Here is a 23,772-nt window from a genome sequence, read left to right on the forward strand (position 1 = left end):
CAGCTTTGTCCGCAGCATCGGCAGTAACGTCAGCGGATTGTATCCAAGGAGCTAAATGTGTGGGACCTGGGGTCACAACAGCTGAATACACCAAGCTCAGAAAACACAGACAATGAATTGCAAATGACACTCGCAACAAAACCCAATGAGAGGGGGGAAAAAGCCATTCACACAGGATACAACAAAAGGACTCTGCAGAGCCTGAATTGGCTTTCTGTATACACTGATCTCCCCGTCTGACTGTGTGTGGCAAGGAACTAAATGCTTTAAAGGCGACTGGCACAAAACAAAAATCTGTTATTACAGTGAGAATATATTAAACATAATCTTTGCCCCTAGTGAATGGGGCAGGCTACATTTTTATTGTCCTTTCCAGTGACTTGTTAACCTGCAAGAATAACAGTTGTCTTAAAGGAAAGCAATAGATGAAATGGAGCAGCTTCTTCGGTGTAATGTTCTTAGGCATGGAACCTCTCCATATTCTGAATTAAAAAGAGAACTTGTAATTTTTATCTGTACCACCCACATCCAAGCAATCAGAAACCCCCCCATTCAGGAACAAAGAATGAAAAAGTTATGTGTATAGTTACAGAAGGGTAAATTAGGTTTTTTTAAGGTCACAATAAAATTGCCCCCAGTCCTGTAACTCATAGCAAACAATCAGCAGGTACCTTTGACTGGTGCAATTTGAATAAAGAAAGGGTTCCTAGGAAGTATGAAGGACAATGAAACCCAAATTCACTTGGGGTGCTAATTTGACAGCCCCTGAAGATTGTAATCACTTACTTGGGACCCTGCTACCATTCTTTAAAAAAACAGACACAGGCCCATGATACTTCCTGCAGAGTTTGCCACTGACCCTTACATTTTCCTCCCAGGGATCCCCTTTGCCATGCAGGAGATGGGGGGGGGGGGACATGTACAGAAAAGTAAACTTTTTCAGTGATTTCTATATTACACATTCACACACTTTCATTTAACAAAGGAGATAGCTAGGATAAATACATTGGCAAAATCTGCATAACATACCATGGGCCAGTGTGTTTTTTAAAGAAGAGGAGCGCAGGCTGAAGATTCCATGTTAGAATTATGGTCCCTGGAGAGTGCCTAACTAATTAGCATCCCTCCATGTAATTTGTGTTTCACTGTCCTTAAAAGGATAACTAAAGCCCAAAACAAAATTGGGCCTCATTCAGTTGGTCACAGGTCTTCTAGGGCTTCATATGCATCAATAAATTCCCTTCTGGCTCCACCATTTCATCCCCATTTCCCTAAGCCCTCAATGTAGAACACATACTTTGCCCTAAAAACAAAAAGAGGGCCATGCCAGAGGAAGCTAGCGGGTAATTAGGGGCTGTATCTGTAAGTTGTAGAATAACCTGTGATACAAACCTATACGAGCCTATAAGAATATAACGCAACCTGTACATTGTTGCATATGTTGGTGCTTTAAAAAATACAGGCTTGTTGTCAATTCAGCCTTCTAAAATTGATCATACAGACAGACACCTTCATTTAGACTGGCTAAAGGAATAGGATTCTGAAACAGATTTTATGAGCAAAAGTCATTTTAGATAGGAAGAGCACACACTGTGACCAAAGTTCTACCCCCCATTCCTGTAGATGAAGCGCTAATACACATAGGCATTTGTATTCAGTAGACTCCAGTGTTGTCATGTGGTACAATACACAAAAATGCAACCCATGGCAAACACAGATACAAATGCCTGTCATTCCTAAGAAAAAAAATTCTTTTAACATACAGACACAAAGGGGTGTCACAGTGCAGACCAAACCATTGCAGATAGGAAAAGCAGATTGTTTGGACACAATTCTCACCCATAGCTTGTTTCCCCATAGCACACTGGTATGTGTTTCTTGGGGACTGATTATGGTGCGGGTAGGGAATCAGACCAGCACAAACGCCAAGTAACGTGAAAGGCTCAATTTCCAAGTGTGTTGTATGCCTAGAAAACAATGCAAAGGGTAATGAGATACAAAAGCATAGGTCATATGAGTTTGGTACATACACATCTGCCCTTAAACATAACTCTTTGATATTGGTCAGTAAGTCGTTAGAGGGTCCAATCAAAATCTCATATAGCAGCAGTGATCATCTATAGGTCACAAAGTCAGTAGAGGTATGGAATCTGTTATCCAGAAACCAGTTTTCCAGAAAGCTCAGAATTACTTCCATAGAGCCCATTATAAGCAAATAATTCTAATTTTGAAAAAGTATTTTCTTTTTCCCTGTAATAAAAAAAAAAAAAAATAGTGCCCTGTACTTCATATACAAATTACTATTCCTTATTTGGGGCAACACAATCCTATTTGGTTTAGTTCATGTTTAAATGATTTTTAGTAGACTTAAGGATATGGAGATCCTAATTATGGATATATACCTTTTTTGGGAAAACCCCTTGTCCTGAGCAGGCCCTACGACTGTATAAGAAACCTGCATATTACATATAAATATTTTATTTAATCTTTTTGTTTGTATGAAGTTCATGTTTATAGCCATTTACCTTTATACCTCCGCGCCTTAATATCTGGTTGCTGAGGTCAAAAATGCTGATAACCACAAAAGGAGATTTATTCTGAGGCTGCATTATTTATTACCGTTAGGAAACCCCTCTCACTTTATTATATTGTTGAGTGATGGATTCTGGGATGTGAAGTCTCTCTGCTTTCCATAGGGGGTGGTGCACAGATCCTCTAGAGCAGAGGGACTTCAAGTCCCATCAATTCACAATGGAACAAGGTAAGGGGTGCCGGACATTGTCAGCCTAAGGGGCTGGTGAAATTGTTTATAGGAGTATCATGGTTTTCCGATAGTAATGAGGACAATGTACATGTAAATATCCTGCAATAACTTACTTGGTTATAGTGTGTTCATACAGAGCTACGTTACAATCATTTTCTTCATTGACATCCAAATACTCAACAAGACTTTCATGAAGGAAATCCTCAAAGCTCCTGAAATACATTTAAAAAGAACAGTATATGAAAAGCACAGCATCTTTCTGGTAACAAAACAGACATGTTACAGGCCCACCCAGGAGGCTGCTCATGTAAAAAGAAAACTGACTACCTGAGCTGAGCAGCATTTAGATGGCTGCCCCTGGTTAATAGTATTACAGACTATATGCAGCTCTATGAAGTAGGAACAAGCACAGAAGAAAACTATTGAGTTTTTAATGGGCATAACTACAGAGGAAGTAAGCCATGTGAGTGCTGGGGGGGGGGGGGGGGCAGCAAAGCATTGGGAACTCAGTGGGGGCAATGATTTGATGTGCAGTTTTATTAAAAACCCCTTAAATAATTTTGATGTGCACAGTATCTGGTGGCATGAACTCTGACATTCCCTAGGTGTAGCGGAGTCTTCATCCCCACCAGGCTGATAAACCCCTTCCAGCAGTTACAATAACCTGCCTAATAACAGTACAATCAATGTGTTAAAAATGTATTGTCTATTCTCTTAGTAAGAAAAAAAAAAAAAAGAAAAGAAAGATCTGTTGCTTTCTCTGAAATTACTTCACCTCTCTCCACCCAAGAGGGTGATTTGTTATAAGGACCTCTCCCCTAAGTGGAAGCCATTATTAAAAGCACATTGCTTGACAGTGTGCCACCTGAACAAGTTTTAGTTTGCCAGAACTGTAGCAAAACACTTACTTTCTGGTGTAATTGCAGGTCAGGTGACTATGGCTTCAAAATGGAGCAGCCATAGCACAACATAGGCTTTGAGATAAAGAGCAGTTCACCATACAAAGTTCTTAAAACATAATTTGTTTTGATCATTCCAGCGCAAATACAGACTTGTCAGAACCAGGAAGCTCATGTTGAAAATGAGGGTATACTTCTGGCCATGGCAGCCCTTGCCTTTTGAAAAATGTATGTCCTAAATGCAGATTTACCTTGTCCTAGGTATAAATTGCTCCTTTCATTACCCCATAAGGTATAGAATAAAGGCATTTCCTGCCACATGCTCACACTCTTTAAAGAGAGGTAGGAGACATGTGCCATAGAAATTTCTCTGTTCTAGACAGTTCTGCAGAGTTATTTGGATAGTAAGCACTTTACCTGTATCCCTGAGAAAGCTCCTGGATGTGCTTATTTGTCACTGCAGACCTCTGGTTTTTCACAATAATATAAGGCCTGTTAGGAGGGAAAAAAAAAAAAGGAATGACAAACAAAAAAAAGAAATAATCTGCCGATAAGAAAAAAAAGTATGCTTGCAATGAAATCTTCTGGGGGCCTTACTACAGACCAATGCTGCCGCCCTAGCACTTTAACAGAAAAGATCAGAGACCCTAAAGATACCCCCAGTAGCTCCCGGTCTTCTTTTCTGCTGATTTCCAGCACATGCTTTGTGCTGCTGCCAATTACCTGAGCTTAGGGACCCACACACAATATACTATATAAATTAAAGTATAAAGTCAGAAAACAAGACTGAGTAATTCAGATTCACATTATGTGGCATCTCAGAAACCAGTACATTTTGCTTTAGAATAATCAGCCCTGTAGCTGATCATCAAGCAGAACCTTATTTTCTGCTTGATGATTGGCAACAATCCGTAAGCTTAGCTTCCCAAGTGCCACCCGGAGCACATTGAGCATGTGCAGTGCCACTGACATATACAAGATTCAAGATAGTGAGCTTCTATGGATGACTATGAATTCCTGGTCCTTCTAATGTCACTAAAAAGAACCAGGAGATAATGTTTGTACCCATTATAGCTGTAGCCTGACCCACAGCACTTGGCAAGCACAGACCACCAAGACACCAAGACACACCACAACAACTTGGCCAAAAAAGTAAGTCCATAGGCCTTAGCCCACAATTACAAAGTCAAAGTGACACTGGGATTAAGTGGGGCATTTTGGGATTTTACAAGCAATGACATCTCACATATTCCCTATCTTCTCTATTTCTTTCTTTATTTCAGTGAAGCTAAACTGTATCTGCTTGCACCAATGAAAACACATTTGTGGGATCCGGAAAATATAATTAACTGGCAATAATAATATAAAATTTAACAAAAGCTTATTTTTACATTTATGATATTATTTGCATTATTATACTCTCAGCAATTACTTTAGCCATTACCTATACAGTAGTTCTACAACTCCTTGAATTCTATAAACCTCTCCCAAGGAAATAAAAAATGTAAATATAAAATCAGAATTCATACTTAAGGGCTACTAATTCCAATTCATATTATATGGTTCCATTATATGGAACAGAGGTGTTAATATGAGAGAAACGATACCCTGTTTTTAGCTGGTCTGGGCCTATTTGGGTTGGGCACTGTGTAGTTAAGAATAATATAAAGGAATAGCAAAGGAGTCTCATTGCAGCCTGTGCTATTAGGCCATTTAATAGCACAGGCTGGAACCTGCTCTCTTTAACGCCGTCTCTCTAGGGAAAGATCCCCCATCCAGCCATAACCTTGGGGTTTATGGTCCCCACTGGCAGTGCCGAGATGCAACTGTATTGTTCAGAGCAAGGAGATAACACTTTGTCTTTGTGTGTCCTGGCTAACAGCCTATATCTGTTTCCTTTGATAAATAACAAATCTATTTTGCTTGATGAACTCATATCTGCTGTCACTGGTGCACACGGCTTCTGCATAGCTAGTGATAGCTCCCATTAGCCTGAGTTCAGTATCTGCGCAAATTCAAGGCATATTTAAAGAGGCAGTGTACACTTGCGTATAAAACATGAGAACACTAAAGATTATTCTCCTTTAAAAAGGACAGAATACACCCCACCCCCTGAAGAGGCTCCCCACCTGAACTGCATAGTTGACTTTCCTGAATGAATCCAAGGCTCCCCATAGAGGCACGGAATCTGCAGAGCTGCACAAAAAGGTTGGCAACCACCATCTTTGGCAGCATCAGATTTGGTTTCTGGCTCCTGGAAAATATCCTTAGCAAGCAGCATGGTTTCTACTTTGTATGCACTAGGTTGGTGATCTGTCCCTAGGACTAGAAACAACCCAGGAACCTTTCAGTGCAACTATAAGGTTTGGGGGGGAGGGGGTGTCTGGTTTCAAGATTAAAAGTCAAATCTGCTTTAATTGAAACATGTGACCTGCACCCACACCTACATGTCCTACCCATTGGTTACCAGCTTTTCTACAGGTAACCTACAGGTACCCGGCCTGATGCAGGATGCATCCTTTAAAAAGTTCCTAATATTTTGTCACTATAAAAAAAACTAATAAAAAATGTATTGCTTTTCCCTAACGTTTTCCTTCCCTTTGTAATGGAGATAAAAAGCTCTGCAGAAACAAACCCCTCTCTTTACAAACTTGCAGCTTTTAAGATAAGTTGCAGCTCATTACACAAAGAGCTTTTTCTTTAAAAAAAAAAAAGTGCATTTACCTTTAAATAGATAAAGGCACAAGCACCTCTGTTCTAAAAGATATTATTTTAGTGTAGTCAGTTGTAGCAGTGGTGCAAAGGCCACAGTGTTAAACACCCAAAATGTTTATCTTATCTGATGCTCCCTAAAGGAAAGGTATATATAAATGCCAGCATAAGTGACTTTCACATGATTCTTGCAGTAAAAATAAACAGCCTTGCATATTTGCAATACAGAATCATGTGACACCAGTGCTGGCATCGTACCATGGGGTGCAACCAGTGACAGTTTTGGGTGCTTTGATGCCCTTCAAGGAGAAGGAAAGGTAAGCTATACCAGAAAGGTATATGTAAATACACTATAAGCGCTTACAGAACTGCTTCTATGAGTCAGTGAAAAGCAACGCCACATTTGTTTCCTTTTATACATGATCTTCTGCGTCAGACTTCCTTCTCTCAGAAAAATCCTTCAGGGCACAGCACAAGTCTGCTTAGTTTGCTCCTCTCTCCCCTTCCCTTCTCTGCTATGTAATCTGAACTTAGAGCTGTTCCAGGAGCAGTGTGTAGGCAGGGAAGTGAAGTCCGACAGAAATAAAATGGCAGCTGCTATCCTAAACAGAGGGAGATTCTATGGCTGTTTACTCAGGTATGGTAAATCATTCTGCAGAATAAATATAGTGTTCTAGCTTGCACTATTGTGCAGGGCTGTGGAGTCGGTAGATAAATTCTCCGACTCCGACTCCTCTGTTTTAATATGCTAATGTATTTTATACATCCAGGAAGGGGAAGGGGCACTTAAAACACAACTGAACTGATAATAAACTGATAGACAATTGTATCTATACTCCTACTCCTAATGATTTCCCTAGAATCCCATAGTCATGTTTAAAGTTTAAGCTAACATTACAGCTGAATTACAGCAGTTTTTCAAATGTTTTAAAGCTTCAGTCTTAAAGGAACAGTAACACCAAAAAATAAGAGCTTTAAAGTAATAAAAATATAATGCACTGTTGCCCTGCACTGGTAAAACTGGTGTGTTTGCAACAGTAAAACTACCATAATTTATATAATAAGCTGCTGTGTAGCCACGGGGGCAGCCATTCAAGCTGGAAAAAAGGAGAAAAGGCACAGGTTACATAGCAGATAACAGACAAGTTCTGTAGAATACAATAGTGTTTTATCTGTTATCTGCTATGTGCCTGTGCCTTTTCTCCTTTGAATGGCTGCCTCCATGGCTACATAGCAGCTTATTTATATAAACTATAGTAGGGTTTCTGTAGCAAACACCCCAGCTGTACCAGTGCAGGAATGGCTGCCCCCGGGGCTACACAGCGGGGTATTTATATAAACTATAGTAGGGTTTCTGTAGCAAACACCCCAGCTGTACCGGTGCAGGAATGGCTGCCCCCGGGGCTACACAGCAGGGTATTTATATAAACTATAGTAGGGTTTCTGTAGCAAACACCCCAGCTGTACCAGTGCAGGAATGGCTGCCCCCGGGGCTACACAGCGGTGTGTTTTATATAAACTATAGTAGGGTTTCTGTAGCAAACACCCCAGCTGTACCAGTGCAGGAATGTCTGCCCCCGGGGCTACACAGCGGGGTATTTATATAAACTATAGTAGGGTTTCTGTAGCAAACACCCCAGCTGTACCAGTGCAGGAATGGCTGCCCCCATACTACACAGCGGCTTATTTATATAACTTATAGTAGATTTTCTGAAGTAAACACACAGTGCAGGGCAGCAGCACATTTTATATTTTTATACACTTTCATTTTTTGGTGTTACTGTTCCTTTAAACTATTGGCTATCCATTCCCTTCACGTATACAAGTATTTCTAGTCCTGCAAATTTTTTTTACTTAATTAGTTATCAGTGAGAGTTAGGCTGGGTTCCCAGTGGGCATTGGGTTCCCTGTAACAGAGGAACACGACGCAGTGGAGCTGCCGCACCGTAACTGTGCGTTACATCCCATTTAGTGAAGCATACAGTCAATGAAAAGCTTCATGGTTGCTCAACGTATTCGTTTATGCACTGCGTGCATTGGGCTTTATTCTTATAGCAGAGAAGTAATTAATTCTGACTTTGTGAATTGGTACATTTAAACTTGCTTTATTTTATTTTATTTATTCCCATTTAAATTTAGTAGGAGTCGGAGTCGGTTCTTTTTTTGCCGACTCCAACTCCAGGTACCCAAAATTGCCTCCGACTCAGACTCATCGACTCCGACTCCACAGCCCTGCTATTGTGACCAATCTATTGGCAATAAAAAGCCAAAATGCCTTTCTTTCTCTTTTAAAAAGTTCTTGATGAATTGAAGGATGACAAAATATCAATTCACTGTGGGATGCCAATTTGCAAGGTGCCCCCAGTGAATGTAGTCGCTAACCTTTGATTCTGAAACCAGTCAATTTTTCAGTGAAGAGGAGCGCAGGCCCCTTTGGATGGAAGCAACACACTGCTGTTTTTACCCTATTTCCCATGGATGCCTTAGCACTATAGTAAAATTATTAATTTGCTATATTATGCACACTAGTCCTGGACCGTTGCAAGAAATCATGGGAAAAATGTATGTACTTGAACAAGATACCACTAAAAATGGTGATGAAGTGGGATGGGTCTCTTTGGGGTTATGTTTCTTTATGACTTTGTTGATATTTGTTATATGTTCTGGTTCACTGGAGTAATATCATATGACACTGGTATAAGCTACTCGCCCTACTCTCCACTAATACCAATTAATTCCCAAGATGAAGGGTTCACTTAAGTTACTTTCTTGGAACATTAGGGGCCTAAACTCCAAATTCAAACGGGCACTGATGTTTGACTATGTTAAAAAATATGTACCTGACCTCTTACTATTACAAGAAACACACCTGGTGGGCCAAAGGCTGATGGCACTTAAGAGGCCATGGGTGGCTCATGCTTACCATGCCACCTTCTCCTCCCATGCCAGAGGTGTCTCTGTTTTAATTCGTAAGGGCATCCCAATGGAGATACTAGACCTAATAACTGATCACTATGGGCGATTTATACTGATATCATGTGTCCTATTTAACCAACCCCTTACTTTGGCCAATGTATACATACCTCCGCCATTTAACCAGGACTTGTTAGATAATATGATGAATAAATTGATGACCTTCCCGCCAGCCCCCATACTCCTCATGGGAGACTACAATGCCATTCTAGACCCTACTTTAGACAAATTGACACCAGGCCCCCAACCTACACCCAAATTCCCGATATGGGCACAGGCTATGAACCTTACTGACCTCTGGCGTTGGAAATATCCAGACCAAAAGGCATACTCCTGCTTCTCAGCCACATACAACACCCTATCCCGTATTGACATAGCCTTCGCCTCCCCTGACCTCCTCCCCAGAGTGACTTCAGTGGAATACTTACCTAGGGCAATCTCTGATCACTCACCAATTATGGTACAATTAGACCTCCTACAGGACCCAACAAAAACACTATGGCGACTTAGCCCCTTGTGGCTAACGCATGAGAATGTCAAAGAAGCCAACGACAGTGCCCTAAAAGAGTTTTGGGAGTTAAACCCTGGGACTGCTTCCACTGATATAGTGTGGGAGGCTGGGAAAGCCACTCTTAGGGGTGTTCTCACCTCGGCAATCACAGGGGTCAGAAAAAAGGCAAAAGAGGAGTTAGAGGAGAGACAAAATAAACTAAGGGAAGCAGAGGAACAATTTATTGCCCATACAGGCCCAGATACCCTACGGACTTTTAGGGCGGCACAAACCGCACTAGAAGAAACCAGAATTAAGCGAACACAGAAAAAGCTGCTCTATGCTACACAAAGAACATTTGATCAAGGGGAAAAAAACGGTAAGATCCTTGCCTATCTCTCAAAAGCCCAAGCCCCCCACAACATCATCAATAAGATCACCTCCATGAATGGGGACATGGTTACGGAGACAGCCCACATAACCAACATTTTCGCACAATACTACCAACAGCTTTATACCACCAAAGCCAATTATACCCCATTGCAATTATCCAACTACCTGGACACTATTCCCATTCCCCGACTATCCCCCCTACTCAGGGCCCAACTCAACAGCCCCATCACACTTCAGGAGGTACAAGAGGCAATAGCCTCGCTCCAACCCAACAAAACACCAGGCCCAGACGGATTCCCCGCTGACTGGTATAAGGCATCTACAGAACTTATCTCCCCCTGGCTACACAAAACCTTGCTTGACGCGACAGAGAAAAATAAACTTCCCCGTACCTTTAACACTGCCCTCATTGTGGTAATCCCTAAAGAGGGTAAGGATCCACTGGAGTGCGGCTCTTACAGACCCATCTCCCTCCTCAATGTGGATGCAAAATTTTTTGCAAAAATCCTCTCTAACAGATTGAAACTAGTAATCGAGGAGCTAATTGAGCCCGACCAAACAGGCTTTATGCCAAACAGGTCTACCAATATAAACATCCGTAGGTTATTTACTAATATCCATGCCAACCATATCAATAAAGGTTCACGAGTAATAGTCTCGCTTGACGCAGCCAAAGCCTTCGACTCTGTCGAATGGCCTTACCTCTTGAAACTTCTCGAGAAGTTTGGCCTTGGCGCTCAGTTTAGTAAATGGGTGGGGATGCTGTACGAAGCACCAACAGCAAGAGTCAACGTAAACAGACATCTATCCCCAGAATTCTCTCTATCCAGAGGTACACGACAAGGTTGCCCACTATCACCCCTCCTTTTTGCCTTAGCAATAGAGCCCCTTGCCATTCTGATTCGACATTCCCCAGCAATTACAGGTCTCAAACTGGGGGCTGTGGAGGAACGTATATCCTTATATGCTGACGATGTCTTACTGTATTTGGACTCCCCCGGTGCCTCACTACAGACAGTTCTACGCATAGTGAAACATTTTGGGTACTTCTCCGGTCTGAGAATCAACTGGGACAAATCTAGTGTATTCCCCATAGACCCAAATATGAACCCCAATATGTTCCCTCCTACCCCCCTGCAATGGGTTGAAGCATTTAAATATCTGGGCATCCAAGTACGGAAGGAACTGAGCGACTTTATTCCCAATAACCTAGATCCTATCCTTAAAGCCATGAAAGAGAAACTACAGGTATGGGCCAACCTCCCCCTATCTATCTGGGGCAGGATCAACCTGCTAAAGATGATATTCCTTCCTAAATTTCTCTATATTTTCCATAACTCACCTATTTTCATTCCATCCAAATTCTTCACCTCTCTAGACCAAACACAGACAGCTTTCCTGTGGGCCAATAAACCTCCCAGATTCTCCAGAGCCAAGCTTAGAGCACCAATTACAGAAGGCGGCCTAGGCCTCCCACACTGGCAATTTTACTTCCTAGCCGCACAGGTTTACTATGTACAATGGTGGTTCTCTCCTGATCTTACCAACCCTAATGTCCCACTACAGGCAGCCCTAGCTAGCTCAATGGAATCATTAAAATATATCCCATTTCGTAAATTATCAGATATTCAGACCAATCACCCAGTCATTGTGACACCCTACAAAGCATGGCAAAAGACACTAAAAATTATACAAACTGGAGTCTCCAATCCTATCTCCGGGCCTGCCATTGTGGGGAAACTCCCACTTACCCAACTTCCAACAAATTGCCCCATACCGAATATGGCCTCACTGGGGCATACGCACACTGGGAGATGTGACCAACGCTGGGGCCCTGCTACCTAGGAACCAGATTAGACATGCAGACACAGGAGAGCTGCTACCCTGGTTCTCATACTTACAACTCCAACAGGCCTTCCGACACCAATTCCAAAGAACAGTTCCCTTTGCGCTCACTAAGCTTGAAACTACCCTCCGAAACCCCCTTTCCAAAAAGCTGATTGCCACACTATACTCCCTGCTCCTCTCCACCCTCCAATCTCCCTTTCTGACAGCTCAAAAAGCCTGGTGCCAAGACATACCGGAGCTGGACAATGAAGATTGGGAGGAAGCGACAGACAGGGCCTATGACTATCTGATCTCTACAAGAGACAGGTTAATCCAGTTCAAAATCATACATTAGACTCCATCTGACCCCATTTCGACTATACCGTATGGGAATCCGCAATTCGTCCCAGTGCCCCAAATGTGGTGCCCCAGAGGCCAACTACTTTCACTTGATGTGGTCTTGCCCACAAATACACCAATTTTGGAATCAGGTCCTAGACCATATCCAAAACACAACATCCTTACCTAAAATACTCAGTCCCAAGGTCTGCCTACTTGGCATTGTGGATGACATTACCCCCAAAACAGCATTGCGCATCCTTTATAGAACACTACTGTTTTATGCCAGGAAAACCATCCTCTTTCAGTGGATGGCACACTCTCCCCCAACAATTGCCAGCTGGCTCAATTTACTTAAAGCCCTTCTACCACTGATACAAATCACCTATATAGCAAGAGGATGCCCTCAAAAGTATGACAAGATATGGGGAACATGGGTCGAAGCCATGGAATAATGCCACAGGGGCCTCCTTGGGAACTCAAACCTCCACTGGTAATCCCAAACCCTCCCCTCCTTGATAGGAATCTGAACACCATTTTGAGTAGGACATTACTGATTATTTAACCCAATGTACCGTTACAATCTGGCATGAAAAGAACCAGCCCGGGGTTCCAGGTTAGAGATCCTTAGGAGAGGGACAGATATATATAATTGTTTATTTGTTTTTAATTGGTGCAATGGAAAGAAATGAAATTTCAGGCATGCAAATAATGACACAACAGAGCCTAGAGAGTCAAAAGAACAGGACAAAAGCCTGATATGAAATGGGCACAAAGCAGAAAGACATCTCTGCAGTCAATTAAACCCATCACTCCCAGCAGAGCTGTGTGAGTCCCTCACAGTCACCTCCAAGAGGAAACGTGGTGACAAAGGATGGCATGCGGGACTCAGCAGCTCAAGTGGCCTTGGAAGGAGCAACAAGCTGAAGGTACTCGTGCCGTTCCCTGTGAAGTGTTCACGGCTCCCAGCACACAAGTCTTGACCTGCTTTGTTGAATGTTTTCTTCTTTTTATTTCATTAGACCAATTAATCCTGGTATTATTGGCTTACTAACGAACAGATATTGAAAATGCAGCTCAAAAGAAAAAGGAAGTTAATAATTACCTGCATAGTCTGCCCCCATCAGAGGAGATGTACACGCAGCGGTCGGAAATGTTGGTGGAAATGGAAACAAATTCGTTGATGTAGCCGGCTCTTCGCATTAACCTAAAGGTGTTCACCAGCTTCTGATGGTCTCGGATAACACCAAGGATGTTACCTTGAATTGGTTAAGGGAAAGGATGACAAGGGTACTGAAGTTAGATAAATAGGGGTTAAAAAATCCCTGAACTACTTATTAATGGGTAAACATAATAATATAATTAGAAATTCAGTTAGAATAGCTTTAAGTAAGTAGAAAAAGCTTAGAAAACGAATCACAAATTTAGGTAATGCATCTGCACTTTAGTTAGCTGTATGGAAAACAATAACAACTAAATGAGACAGAATGTGGCTACAAATATAGAAGGGCAAGGTGGTGACCACAACCTCAAAGGGAAAAGCAAAACATGCACAGCAGTGAGCATATCTGTGAGATAGCAGGTATAGTAGGATGAGATGGTGCCTATAGTATCAGTGGGATAATAGCCTCTGGGAAGGGACTGTGGCTGTGGGATAGCAGGTATAGTAGGGAGAGATGGTGCCTATAGTAGTAGTGGGATAATAGCTTCTGGGAAGGGATATAGCAGATAAAGTAGGGAGAGATGGTGCCTATAGTAGCAGTGGGGGAAATAATAGCCTCTGGGAAGGGGCTGTGGCTGTGGGATAGCAGGTATAGTAGGAAAAGATGGTGACTATAGTAGCAGTTGGGGGATAATAGCCTCTGGGAAGGGACCGTGGCTGTGGGATAGCAGGTATAGTAGGGAGAGATGGTACCTATAGTAGCAGTAGGGGGATAATAGCCGCTGGGAAGGGACTGTGGCTGAGGGATAGCAGGTATAGTAGGAAGAGATGGTGCCTATAGTAGCAGCGGGATAGCACCTGGGAGGGACTGTTGAGCAGCAGGTATGGTAGTGCAATTTAGTAGCAACTATAGGGCCATATGTTGAACAGTAAAACTTTATATAAATAATGGGCCTTCTGAAACTGGTTTTGCCATGGGTCCCTACACTGTTGAAGGCACCATGCATGTGCATTCCTATTCAATGAGATGAGGGGAATAAGGGGGATAAATAACGGAATCATATTAGAAAAATGTAGCACAAGGTTCTATTTTTCCTACATCCTTCCCAGTGAGTGATTTATGCCACCCCATTGTGTTGTCCTACATTAGTCATTAAGGGCTTGAGCATAAGGCTGGCTTTATAGAGGATATTTAAATTAAAAATCTATTGTCTCATTAGTCCTTTCTTTAGCCTCTGACAAACTCTAGTCAACAAGCTTTTTTTCTCATTCTATAACTTAACGGCTTAACTCCTAATTAACTCTGATCAGAGTAATGGCAAATTGCCTTTTCAAGTGCTTTCTGCCACAGGTGGTGAATGTCACCCCCTGCTGGGGAAGCCCAGCAACGGTAACACGTGCTAGCATTGAGTGCTCTGTGAGCATCTATCTGTGAGCAATCTGTGACCTTTTGCCATCAGCTTTATAATATGAGATCATAGTGGTTGTTATGGCACCTAATTAAGTCACTTTGAATTCCTAGCTGTATCATTGTGTGTTTCTGCTGCTGGTATTGTAACCTAAAATATAATAATTTTATGATGTTTTTAATTATAGTCATTTTACAAATGTGATTAGGCAGAATCTAAAGCCCTGAAGTAACTTTTTAATTGCAGCTTTTAGAGATCCATCACATATTTTTGAGACTTTATATGATCACAGCACCCCTCAGTGACTAATATCCTTATAATTTACAGCATGGGGTATATCAGCCCTATATCAGTGAAACCCGTTGTCTGTGTAACTCAGCCTGCAGCCTTATGTGTTTACATGTTAATGAGACTGCTTGATGACATGTCATATGTTTTAAATTATGGAAACTTACCATTAAGGAAGACCAGAAAGACATTGGCATAGGACAGTTCCTCTCCACAAAGCAAGTTCACATCCTCTACCCCAAGATTAGCTGCCAGTTTGATAATAGGGCCATCTTCCATATCAGTAGTGATGTGGGTCATCAGTGCCAAATTCTTCACCAAGCCACAAGCCTGTGACATAAAAACAGCATGTAAGGTTTTCCTATTTATATATTAACTACACAAAACAGTAAGAAGTTGCTGAGCATCTTGCAAGGTATGAATTTGTTATTTACCAGGGTGCAGCAAAGCTTTGTGCTTCTATATAAGCAGAGACTGCAGGCCATATATGAAACCAGCCATGGTGGCTAAAACAACACACATCTCCCCCTAAACAATATGGTTATTTTGCTTTGCTGCTTTCCAAGTCCCATCACCTCAGAAGCCATTTTTCATTATCTTGCACTGATGAGATCTAAGATCGAAACAGGTTGTCTGCAGGTTTAGATATATGGCTCTAAACTATTAGGCTGAAGGTCAAATCCATTAATTTTTGGTTTTAAAGCAGTACCATGTGTGTAGCATGAGGCATGTGAATATCTTTTTTGAGAAGGCTCTCTAACCAATATAGTTTTCTTTACAACACACATCATTCAGATACAAAGTCTAAAAGACCTCAAACTGCAGCCATAATGGTGAATAAGTGCTAGCATTAGAAGCAAAAAAACCCTGAAAAGCAACTTATTTAACTGCACATACTGATGAAATACATTTCCCAGCATGCCCCAGCAGCCCTTAAACGTATTGTATAAGGCTGTTCCCAAATGACACAACAGACAATTGTGTAGTTACTGGGCATGAAGAAGATGCCACAAAGTTTGTGATATATGTTTTATATAAAAACAGTACAATAATTTACATAAACATACTAAGTGCATTCTATACAGGTGTATGATTTTTTCTAGGCCATTGGTGACTAACGTTACCATTTTGTAGCTTTTTCTAGGAATTCCACATCTTGCCAGTAACTGGTAATCCTGTCCAAATATAGTGTCATGCTGGCATTTTGTTACTTTTAAATAAGTGGGACTCCAAATGTAGTGCGGACGAGGACTGCATCAGTGTTGACCAACTTGACAAAGGTCTGAATGATGGCCACAGCCCAATATGGCCCAGTGCGTCAGGCAGTTGAGTGGATCTAACCGTGTTATTAGCTATATAGCTACTGCATGCAGCTACTTTTTTTTTTTTTTTAAAAGAGACAGTATACTATAATAGCCAACATATCACTTACCTCTCCTTCAGGAGTGTCAGAAGGGCACAGCATACCCCACTGGGATGGCTGCAAAGAACGCGGGCCGCTCACTTTTCTCGTTTTTTCAAACTGAGAAGAAATCCTGGTCATCATGCCCAAGGCGGCTATGTACGATAACCGCGACAGGACTTGTGTCACACCTTGGCGGTCCATTTTGAATCTTTTTAGCGACCAGTTCCCCTGAAGAAAACCCCAAATAGGCATTAGTTTAACCCTTTAAAGAATCACTATATTATCATACACTACAACTCCCAGCATCCCTGAAAAGCCAATGCTGGCCAGTGCAGCTCAAATCTGCTACATACAGTGGATATAAAAAAATCTACACACCCCTGATAAAATGTCAGGTTCCTGTGCTGTACAAAAATGAGACAAAGATAAATAATTTCAGAACTTTTACCACCTTTAATGTGACCTATAAACTGTACCACTCAATTGAAAAACAAACAAACCTTTAGGCGGAGGGAAGAAAACAAAAAAAACTAAAATAATGTGGTTGCATAAGTGTGCACACCCTCTTCTAACTGGGGATGTAGCTGTGTTCAGAATTAAGCAATCACATTCAAAATCATGTTAAATAGGAGTCTAAAACAATACTGGGACGAAATCACAGGGTGGCTTACCGCTGCAATCCCGGGCTGGGGCACAGGTACTGCTAGAAACTGTCTATTGACAGTGGACTTAAACATTTTGGTATGGCTGTCAAGATTTTTGTTTATTTTGAAAGCTATGTTCCACACCAGGAGAATACTCACCTTGCATTGGAAGGACCGGATACCCCCAAAATCGCATGAATGGAAAAAGGCCATGGACGAAACTGCAGCATTAGAACGGACTATACTGGACAAAAGAGGGAAAATACTCACCTTTATGCAAATCTGGCGTCACTGGACCGACTGCCTTGGTGCCCCAGTCCCTTTCCCTGTAGGAGATCCCCCTTTGATAACAACCCCCCGTAAAGCCTCCGCAGCTCCCAACCCCCACAGGACTCTCAGGTCTTGGACTTTTATTAGTACCAATACATAACTGATGCCAATGTTGTTTTTGACTATTTGGTTGTTCAATAAAGATATTGATTGATAAAATAGGAGTCAGCATACACCTGCCATCATTTCAAGTGCCTCCGATTAACCCCAAATAAAGTTTAGCTGCTCTAGTTCGTCTTTCCTGACATTTTTTTTAGTCGCATCCCACAGCAAAAGCTATGGTCCCCAGAGAGCTTCCAAAGCATCAGAGGGATCTCATTGTTAAAAGATATCAGTCAGGAGAAGGGTACAAAAGAATAATTCCAACATATATGTTTGGCGCAAAAACAATACTGCACATCACCAAAAGAACACCATACCCACAGTGAAGCATGGTGGTGGCAGCATCATGCTTTGGGGCTGTTTTTCTTCAGCTGGAACTGGGGCCTTAGTTAAGATAGAGGGAATTATGAACAGTTCCAAATACCAGTCAATACTGGCACAAAACCTTCAGGCTTCTGCTAGAAAGCTGAACATGAGAAGAAACTTCAATCTTTCAGCATGACAACGACCCAAAGCATACATCCAAATCAACAAAGGAATGGCTTCACCGGAAGAAGATTAAAGTTTTGGAATGGCCCAGCCAGAGCCCAGACCTGAGTCCGACTGAAAATCTGTGGGGTGATCTGAAGAGAGCTGTGCACAGGAGATGCCCTTGCAATCTGAATGTGCCATGCTGATAGACTCATACCCAAAAAGACTGTAAAGTGCTGTAATAAAATCAATAGGTGCTTCAAACTAATGTTTAAGGGTGTGCACATTTATGCTACCATATATTTTAGTTTTCTTCCCTCCGCCTAAAAGATTTCAGTTTGTTTTTCAATTGAGTGGTACAGTTTATAGGTCACATTAAAAGGTGGAAAAAGTTCTGAAATGATTTATCTTTGTCTCATTTTTGTACAGCACAGGAACCTGACATTTTATCAGGGGTGTGTAGACTTTTTATATCCACTGTAAATAACAGTGCAGCAGCCTTGTCCCAATTCATTCACGTCACTTACTGATGAGATGGCATTTACCATGCCGTTGGTTATCTGGTCTTGGCGCATGTGTTTAACCACATCAAACTGCGCTGCCCTCTGCTTGGGGATGACTTGGTCTGCTATCTTTTTCATCTCAGAGTTAAACTTCTTGAATAAATCTTCAAAAAGCAACGAAAGCAGCTAAAATGATAAAGCCTTTAATTAAGCAGTTGTATACAGTGGATCATACAGTGTTATTTGTTTATTAACAGCTATCCAAACCTTCATCGTGTCCCTTTGTGCACTTTGGTTCTGTCTTTTGAAACAATGTAGCAGAAGTCAGTTCTTCTGCAGGCCTGTTAACCAGCTGGTTTCTCCTACATTGTTTCAGATACTGTTCTAAACAGCAATTACCCTTACACATAACCTTTGTTTGTCCATCTTTCAATTAACTTTTATTATGATGTAAAGAGACAATTTGAATTTGGTCTTCATTTATTATTTGTGGTTTATGAATTTAGCATTTTGTTCAGCAGCTCTCCAGTTTGGAATTTCCGCAGCTATCTGGTTGCTAGAGTCTAAATTTACCTAGCAACCAAGCGGTGGTTTGACAGAGAGACAGTAATATGAAAAGAGGGGGGCCTGAATAAAAGATAAGTACAGGGATGGGACCTGTTATCCAGACTGCTCAGGACCTGGGGTTTTACAGATAAGGGATCTTTCCATAATTTGGATCTCCATACCTTAAATCAACTAAAAAGTAATTTAAAGATTAAATAAACGCAATGGAATTGTTTTGCCTCCAATAAAGGCAAAACAAGATACAGTTTTTCAAAAATTTTAAAAAAATAAAAATTAAAAAATTTGAATTATTTGCTTATAATGAAGTCTATGGGAGATGGCCTTTCCATAATTCGGAACTTTCTGAGTAACGGGTTTCTGGATAACGGATCCAGTACCTATAATGCAAAGTAACAAAAACTGTAGCCGCACAGAGCAATAGTCTTTTGTCTGCTAGGGTAAATGACCCCCATTTTAAACCTATAAAAATTCAAAAAAGGAAGGCAAATAACTTAAAAAATATAAAAAATGAAGACCAACTGTAACATAAGAGTAGGCCATTCCATACCAAACGTTAACCTAAAAGTGAAACACTCATTTAAAATGAAAAGACTGAATATATTTAATGAATTTATATAGGAAAGGTGCTTAGAATTTCATTTTCTATCATTAGACAACACTTGTGTTTTTGGGTTTACATCCCCTCTAGGTTAGAAAGTACATTCTTTTAGGCATAGTGTTGACGTGGAGTGCAAGTGCTACCAAGCTGGGGTCTCACGTGGCAGAGCAGTCATTCTGACAGCCCATCAACACTGAGCAGTAAGCTTTCCAAAAGCAAAATATAGGAATTAAAGCCCTTTCCCAATTAGCTTCATGTCAGAGAATTTTAATGAGGCGCCTAGAGACTCCCATTTAGCGGCCGGAGCCTCTGGAGTGCCAAATTCTCCCTTTCAAACAAACCGGTTGCAAAATGAAAGACATAAGGAGTCATTAATTACATTATCAGAGCGGGTGGGATTAGGCAATCTCTGAAGTCAGGGCCGGGAGTCCTTTGTTGCAAAGTGAAAATCCCTTCTAAGGTGGCGGATTCTGGGGCCTGCTTCCTATCTCACTGTTACAAAAGCGAGCCGCGTTTTAAGACAAAAAACGTGCGGCTAACAATGAAAGAGGCTGACGCTCGACGAACAATTGACACATTAGAAGAGACGGTAGGTGAATAAGATTAAGCTTAAAACGGGTAGGTTTAGCTAACAGTGTGCTGGCGTAGGGCCTGCCAATCCTCTCGGGGCCAATGAAGAAAGACTAAACAAGTCTGCAAAATGATGTTTGGCTCAAAGAACTGCAACTGTTATCTACAGCCCAAGTCCATTTGCTACTTCTTTCTCCCACGGGGCGTGAAATTAGCAGCACATCATTTCATTTGCCTTTTTCTTATCCCACCATTCTTGCTCATTGTTTTCTGCACAATGTGACTGTGTCTCCATTGTAGGCAAAGCTCTGTTTGGCCATCACCGAATCCTATTGTGCAGAATCCATCTTGTTATTGGTGCAAAAGAAGGGACACTCTGTAGGCAAATTCCAGTGTTGCATATTTTAAACTACAGAAGTCCCAAAATACTCTATTGAAAGCACCATAAATCTGGATTATTAAAATACATGCTTAGCTTGCCAAGCAGGAAGAGTATTGAAACCAAGAAATTCAGCATTTCAATATATTAGAGTTGGGGGGGGGGGGTAATTAAGGAGAGTTGGTAGTCCAGCATGCTGATATATTAGCATGCTGGACCCCCCCTTGTTGTAAAATTTAAGGATATGGGGAGTTCCATGACCATATAAAGGCATGAGTCTGTAGGCTTTTATATCAGTCATAATACTCACAGGTAGGGGGGTACATTATATGTGATATAATTGGTGTTTAGTGATGGAATTTATAACTGATGACATAACCAAGCACAAATTATAAGGATATAATTTACAGGATATGGCTTGTGTATTATTAGGAAATGAAGGAATGGGCATTATTAAATACTATGTACATAACCCACAGAGGGAATATTGAGCGCCACTATTTGTGGCACTACCCAATACAGATTCCTTTCCACGGACATCAGTCAGAGTGTGTTTTAGACCAAGTGAAGGCATAGGGATTGTGTTCTGGGCAGAATAAAGGTATGCGTATTGACACAAAATGCAAACTCAGTGTAATAAGGGCCCTGACTAGGAGTAGGTGACAGAAGAAGCATTTACCAAGTGTCCCACCCATCATTGGGCCCTAAGTGCCTCTTCTGCCTACCCCTAGTTCCGACCCTGGCACCTGGGCCAAAAAAATGGCTCCAGGTGCAGGCACATCAGATAGCGGATTGGAGCATAAGGGTTAATGAGGGGTTAATTCTGTGTTTATCCACAAGCCTGTGTGCCATTAGCCTAATGGCTACATACATGAGTGGCTTTCAGATTATAATACAGAACATTCCTTTTATTGCACTCTGTATTAATACAAGCCACCTACCTGTCCTGCCAGTTCCAATCTTTTATTTCCGTAGTAATCTCTATCGTCTACTTTGTTTGCCCCTTGGGCCAGAATCACCCTCCGGACCATTACAGCGATGTAAATGCACTTTGTACGGAAATGGAATTCTTTTACCTACAAATATATATGTTATTAAAATGTTAGCTCAAATAAAAACAAAGAAAACTCAAGGAAAATAAAACTTCATATCGTTTAGTAAACCGTTATTAGGATAAATAAATACTTGGAATACGGACACACCACTTAGGTTGTATTTATCTAGCAATATGCAGTTCAGCAACTCTCCAGTTTGGAATTTCGGCAGCTATCTGGTTGCTAGGGTCCAATTTACCCTAGAATCCAAGTAGTGGTTTGAAAGAGATACAGGAATATAAATAGAGGAAGCCTAAATGGAAAGATAAGTAATACAAAGTAACAATAAGAAAAAAATTGTAGCCTCACAGAGCAATAGTTTTGGCTGCTGGGGCCAGTGACCCCCCATTTGAAAGCTGGAAAGATGTAAAAGACAAAAGAAGACAAATAATTTAAAAACTATGCAAAATAAAAAATGAAGACCATGTGAAAAGTTGACAAGAATAGGTAATTCTATAACATACTAAAAGTTAAAAGGGATGACTCCCCTTCAGGTTAAGTGGAGTAAAATATACAGGCACTATACAAGGGTTAATAATTATAGGTTGAGGTATGAATATTCCCTATAGAACTACAGATGCTGTAAAGAGATGGAGCACTATGCTATTTAGAGAGGATTCTAACTAGAGAAGCCTCCAGCACAGTAAATCAACTCCTTGTTTGCCAGCATGGCACTGCTCAAGCACTCATGCCCTATATGCCACAGAGGGATTGTGAATGTAAATAAATTGCAATTGTGCTCAGCACAGCATATTCAACTGTACAGATACATAAGTAACACAATAAAAATCAATGGACACTTAGATCCTAAAACAAACTACTTACAGGGACATGAGTCAGGATGGTGGATGCCAACAGCTCACGGGCTTCATCAATTTTTGATTTTTTAGGGCCGCTGCTTCCCCACATGCGCTGCCTGCGCACTTTATTGCCAATGAACTTTAAAGCCTGCACAGAGTGGGAAGAATTACAGTACATCAAGTGGACTTGCCGTGTTTTTCTTGAAGACATTTCGCCCAGTCATCCAACTGGCTTTCTCAATAACAGTACATAATGCAATATGGAGTCAGGCTGACCAGGGTAGTCCACACAGCACAGTGTATTTAATATTCCCCAGGGGTTGTGTTTCACTTTTACTATAAATAATCCTGTATTTAGTTTAGTTTCCTTTAACCATCAATATAATAACTAGTTTAATTGGGGTTTTCTCCCTGAGGATTCCCCTTTTGTCATGAAAGCTTCTGCTTCCCGATAACAATAAATAAGTCTATGGCTTTGGGCACAATCCAAGCTCTTTATAACAGAGTGGCATCCTTGGAATTTATGGTTAAGATTACCCAGACACACCTGCATCTGTGTGAAGATCTGTGCCTTCTGACACTCCTCCAAGCTAGGTGCGAAGGCAGCGATCACGTGTTCCTCTGTGCCAATCATCTGCACTATCTCCTGGTCACTCTCGACGCCCATTGCCTAAAAAGGAAGGGGGGGGGGGGACACTGCATATTATTAGCTTTGTTTTCCAACTGACATTTCTTTATGCACATTGCATAAAATACATTTCTTTATTTTAATCTAGATCTACATGATGGAACAACTTTTGGAACTAAAGCCTCCTATTTGGCATATTATGTGCCACCTATGTGCCTGGCAGCCAAAAGTAAACCTTCTTCCTTTACATGGTCACAGAACTCCTCAGTGCCTTTTGATATCCTTATAATTTACAATAGGGGGTAAATTATCCTGCAGTCTTGTTCCTTGATATATTTGTCACAGAACTGCACAGGGAATACATTATTATTAAAGGAACAGTAACACCAAAAAATGAAAGTGTATAAAAATAATTAATATATTAT

The 23,772-nt window shown here is 41.2% G+C and overlaps 1 protein-coding gene across 1 annotated transcript in view; it reads right to left on the minus strand.

Moving 5' to 3' along the window:
* The window catches only part of polr3b (polymerase (RNA) III (DNA directed) polypeptide B), a 73,369-nt gene that overhangs the window by 32,613 nt on the left and 16,984 nt on the right, over positions 1-23,772 (minus strand). The window contains 10 exon segments of the mRNA NM_001128049.1: positions 1,840-1,967; positions 2,878-2,976; positions 4,081-4,155; positions 13,503-13,656; positions 15,424-15,586; positions 16,689-16,889; positions 18,736-18,897; positions 21,767-21,901; positions 22,745-22,867; positions 23,267-23,389. Coding sequence (NP_001121521.1) covers positions 1,840-1,967; positions 2,878-2,976; positions 4,081-4,155; positions 13,503-13,656; positions 15,424-15,586; positions 16,689-16,889; positions 18,736-18,897; positions 21,767-21,901; positions 22,745-22,867; positions 23,267-23,389 — 1,363 coding nt within the window.

This window comes from Xenopus tropicalis, chromosome 3 (genome assembly GCF_000004195.4).
Source record: "Xenopus tropicalis strain Nigerian chromosome 3, UCB_Xtro_10.0, whole genome shotgun sequence".
Lineage (NCBI taxonomy): Eukaryota > Metazoa > Chordata > Amphibia > Anura > Pipidae > Xenopus > Xenopus tropicalis.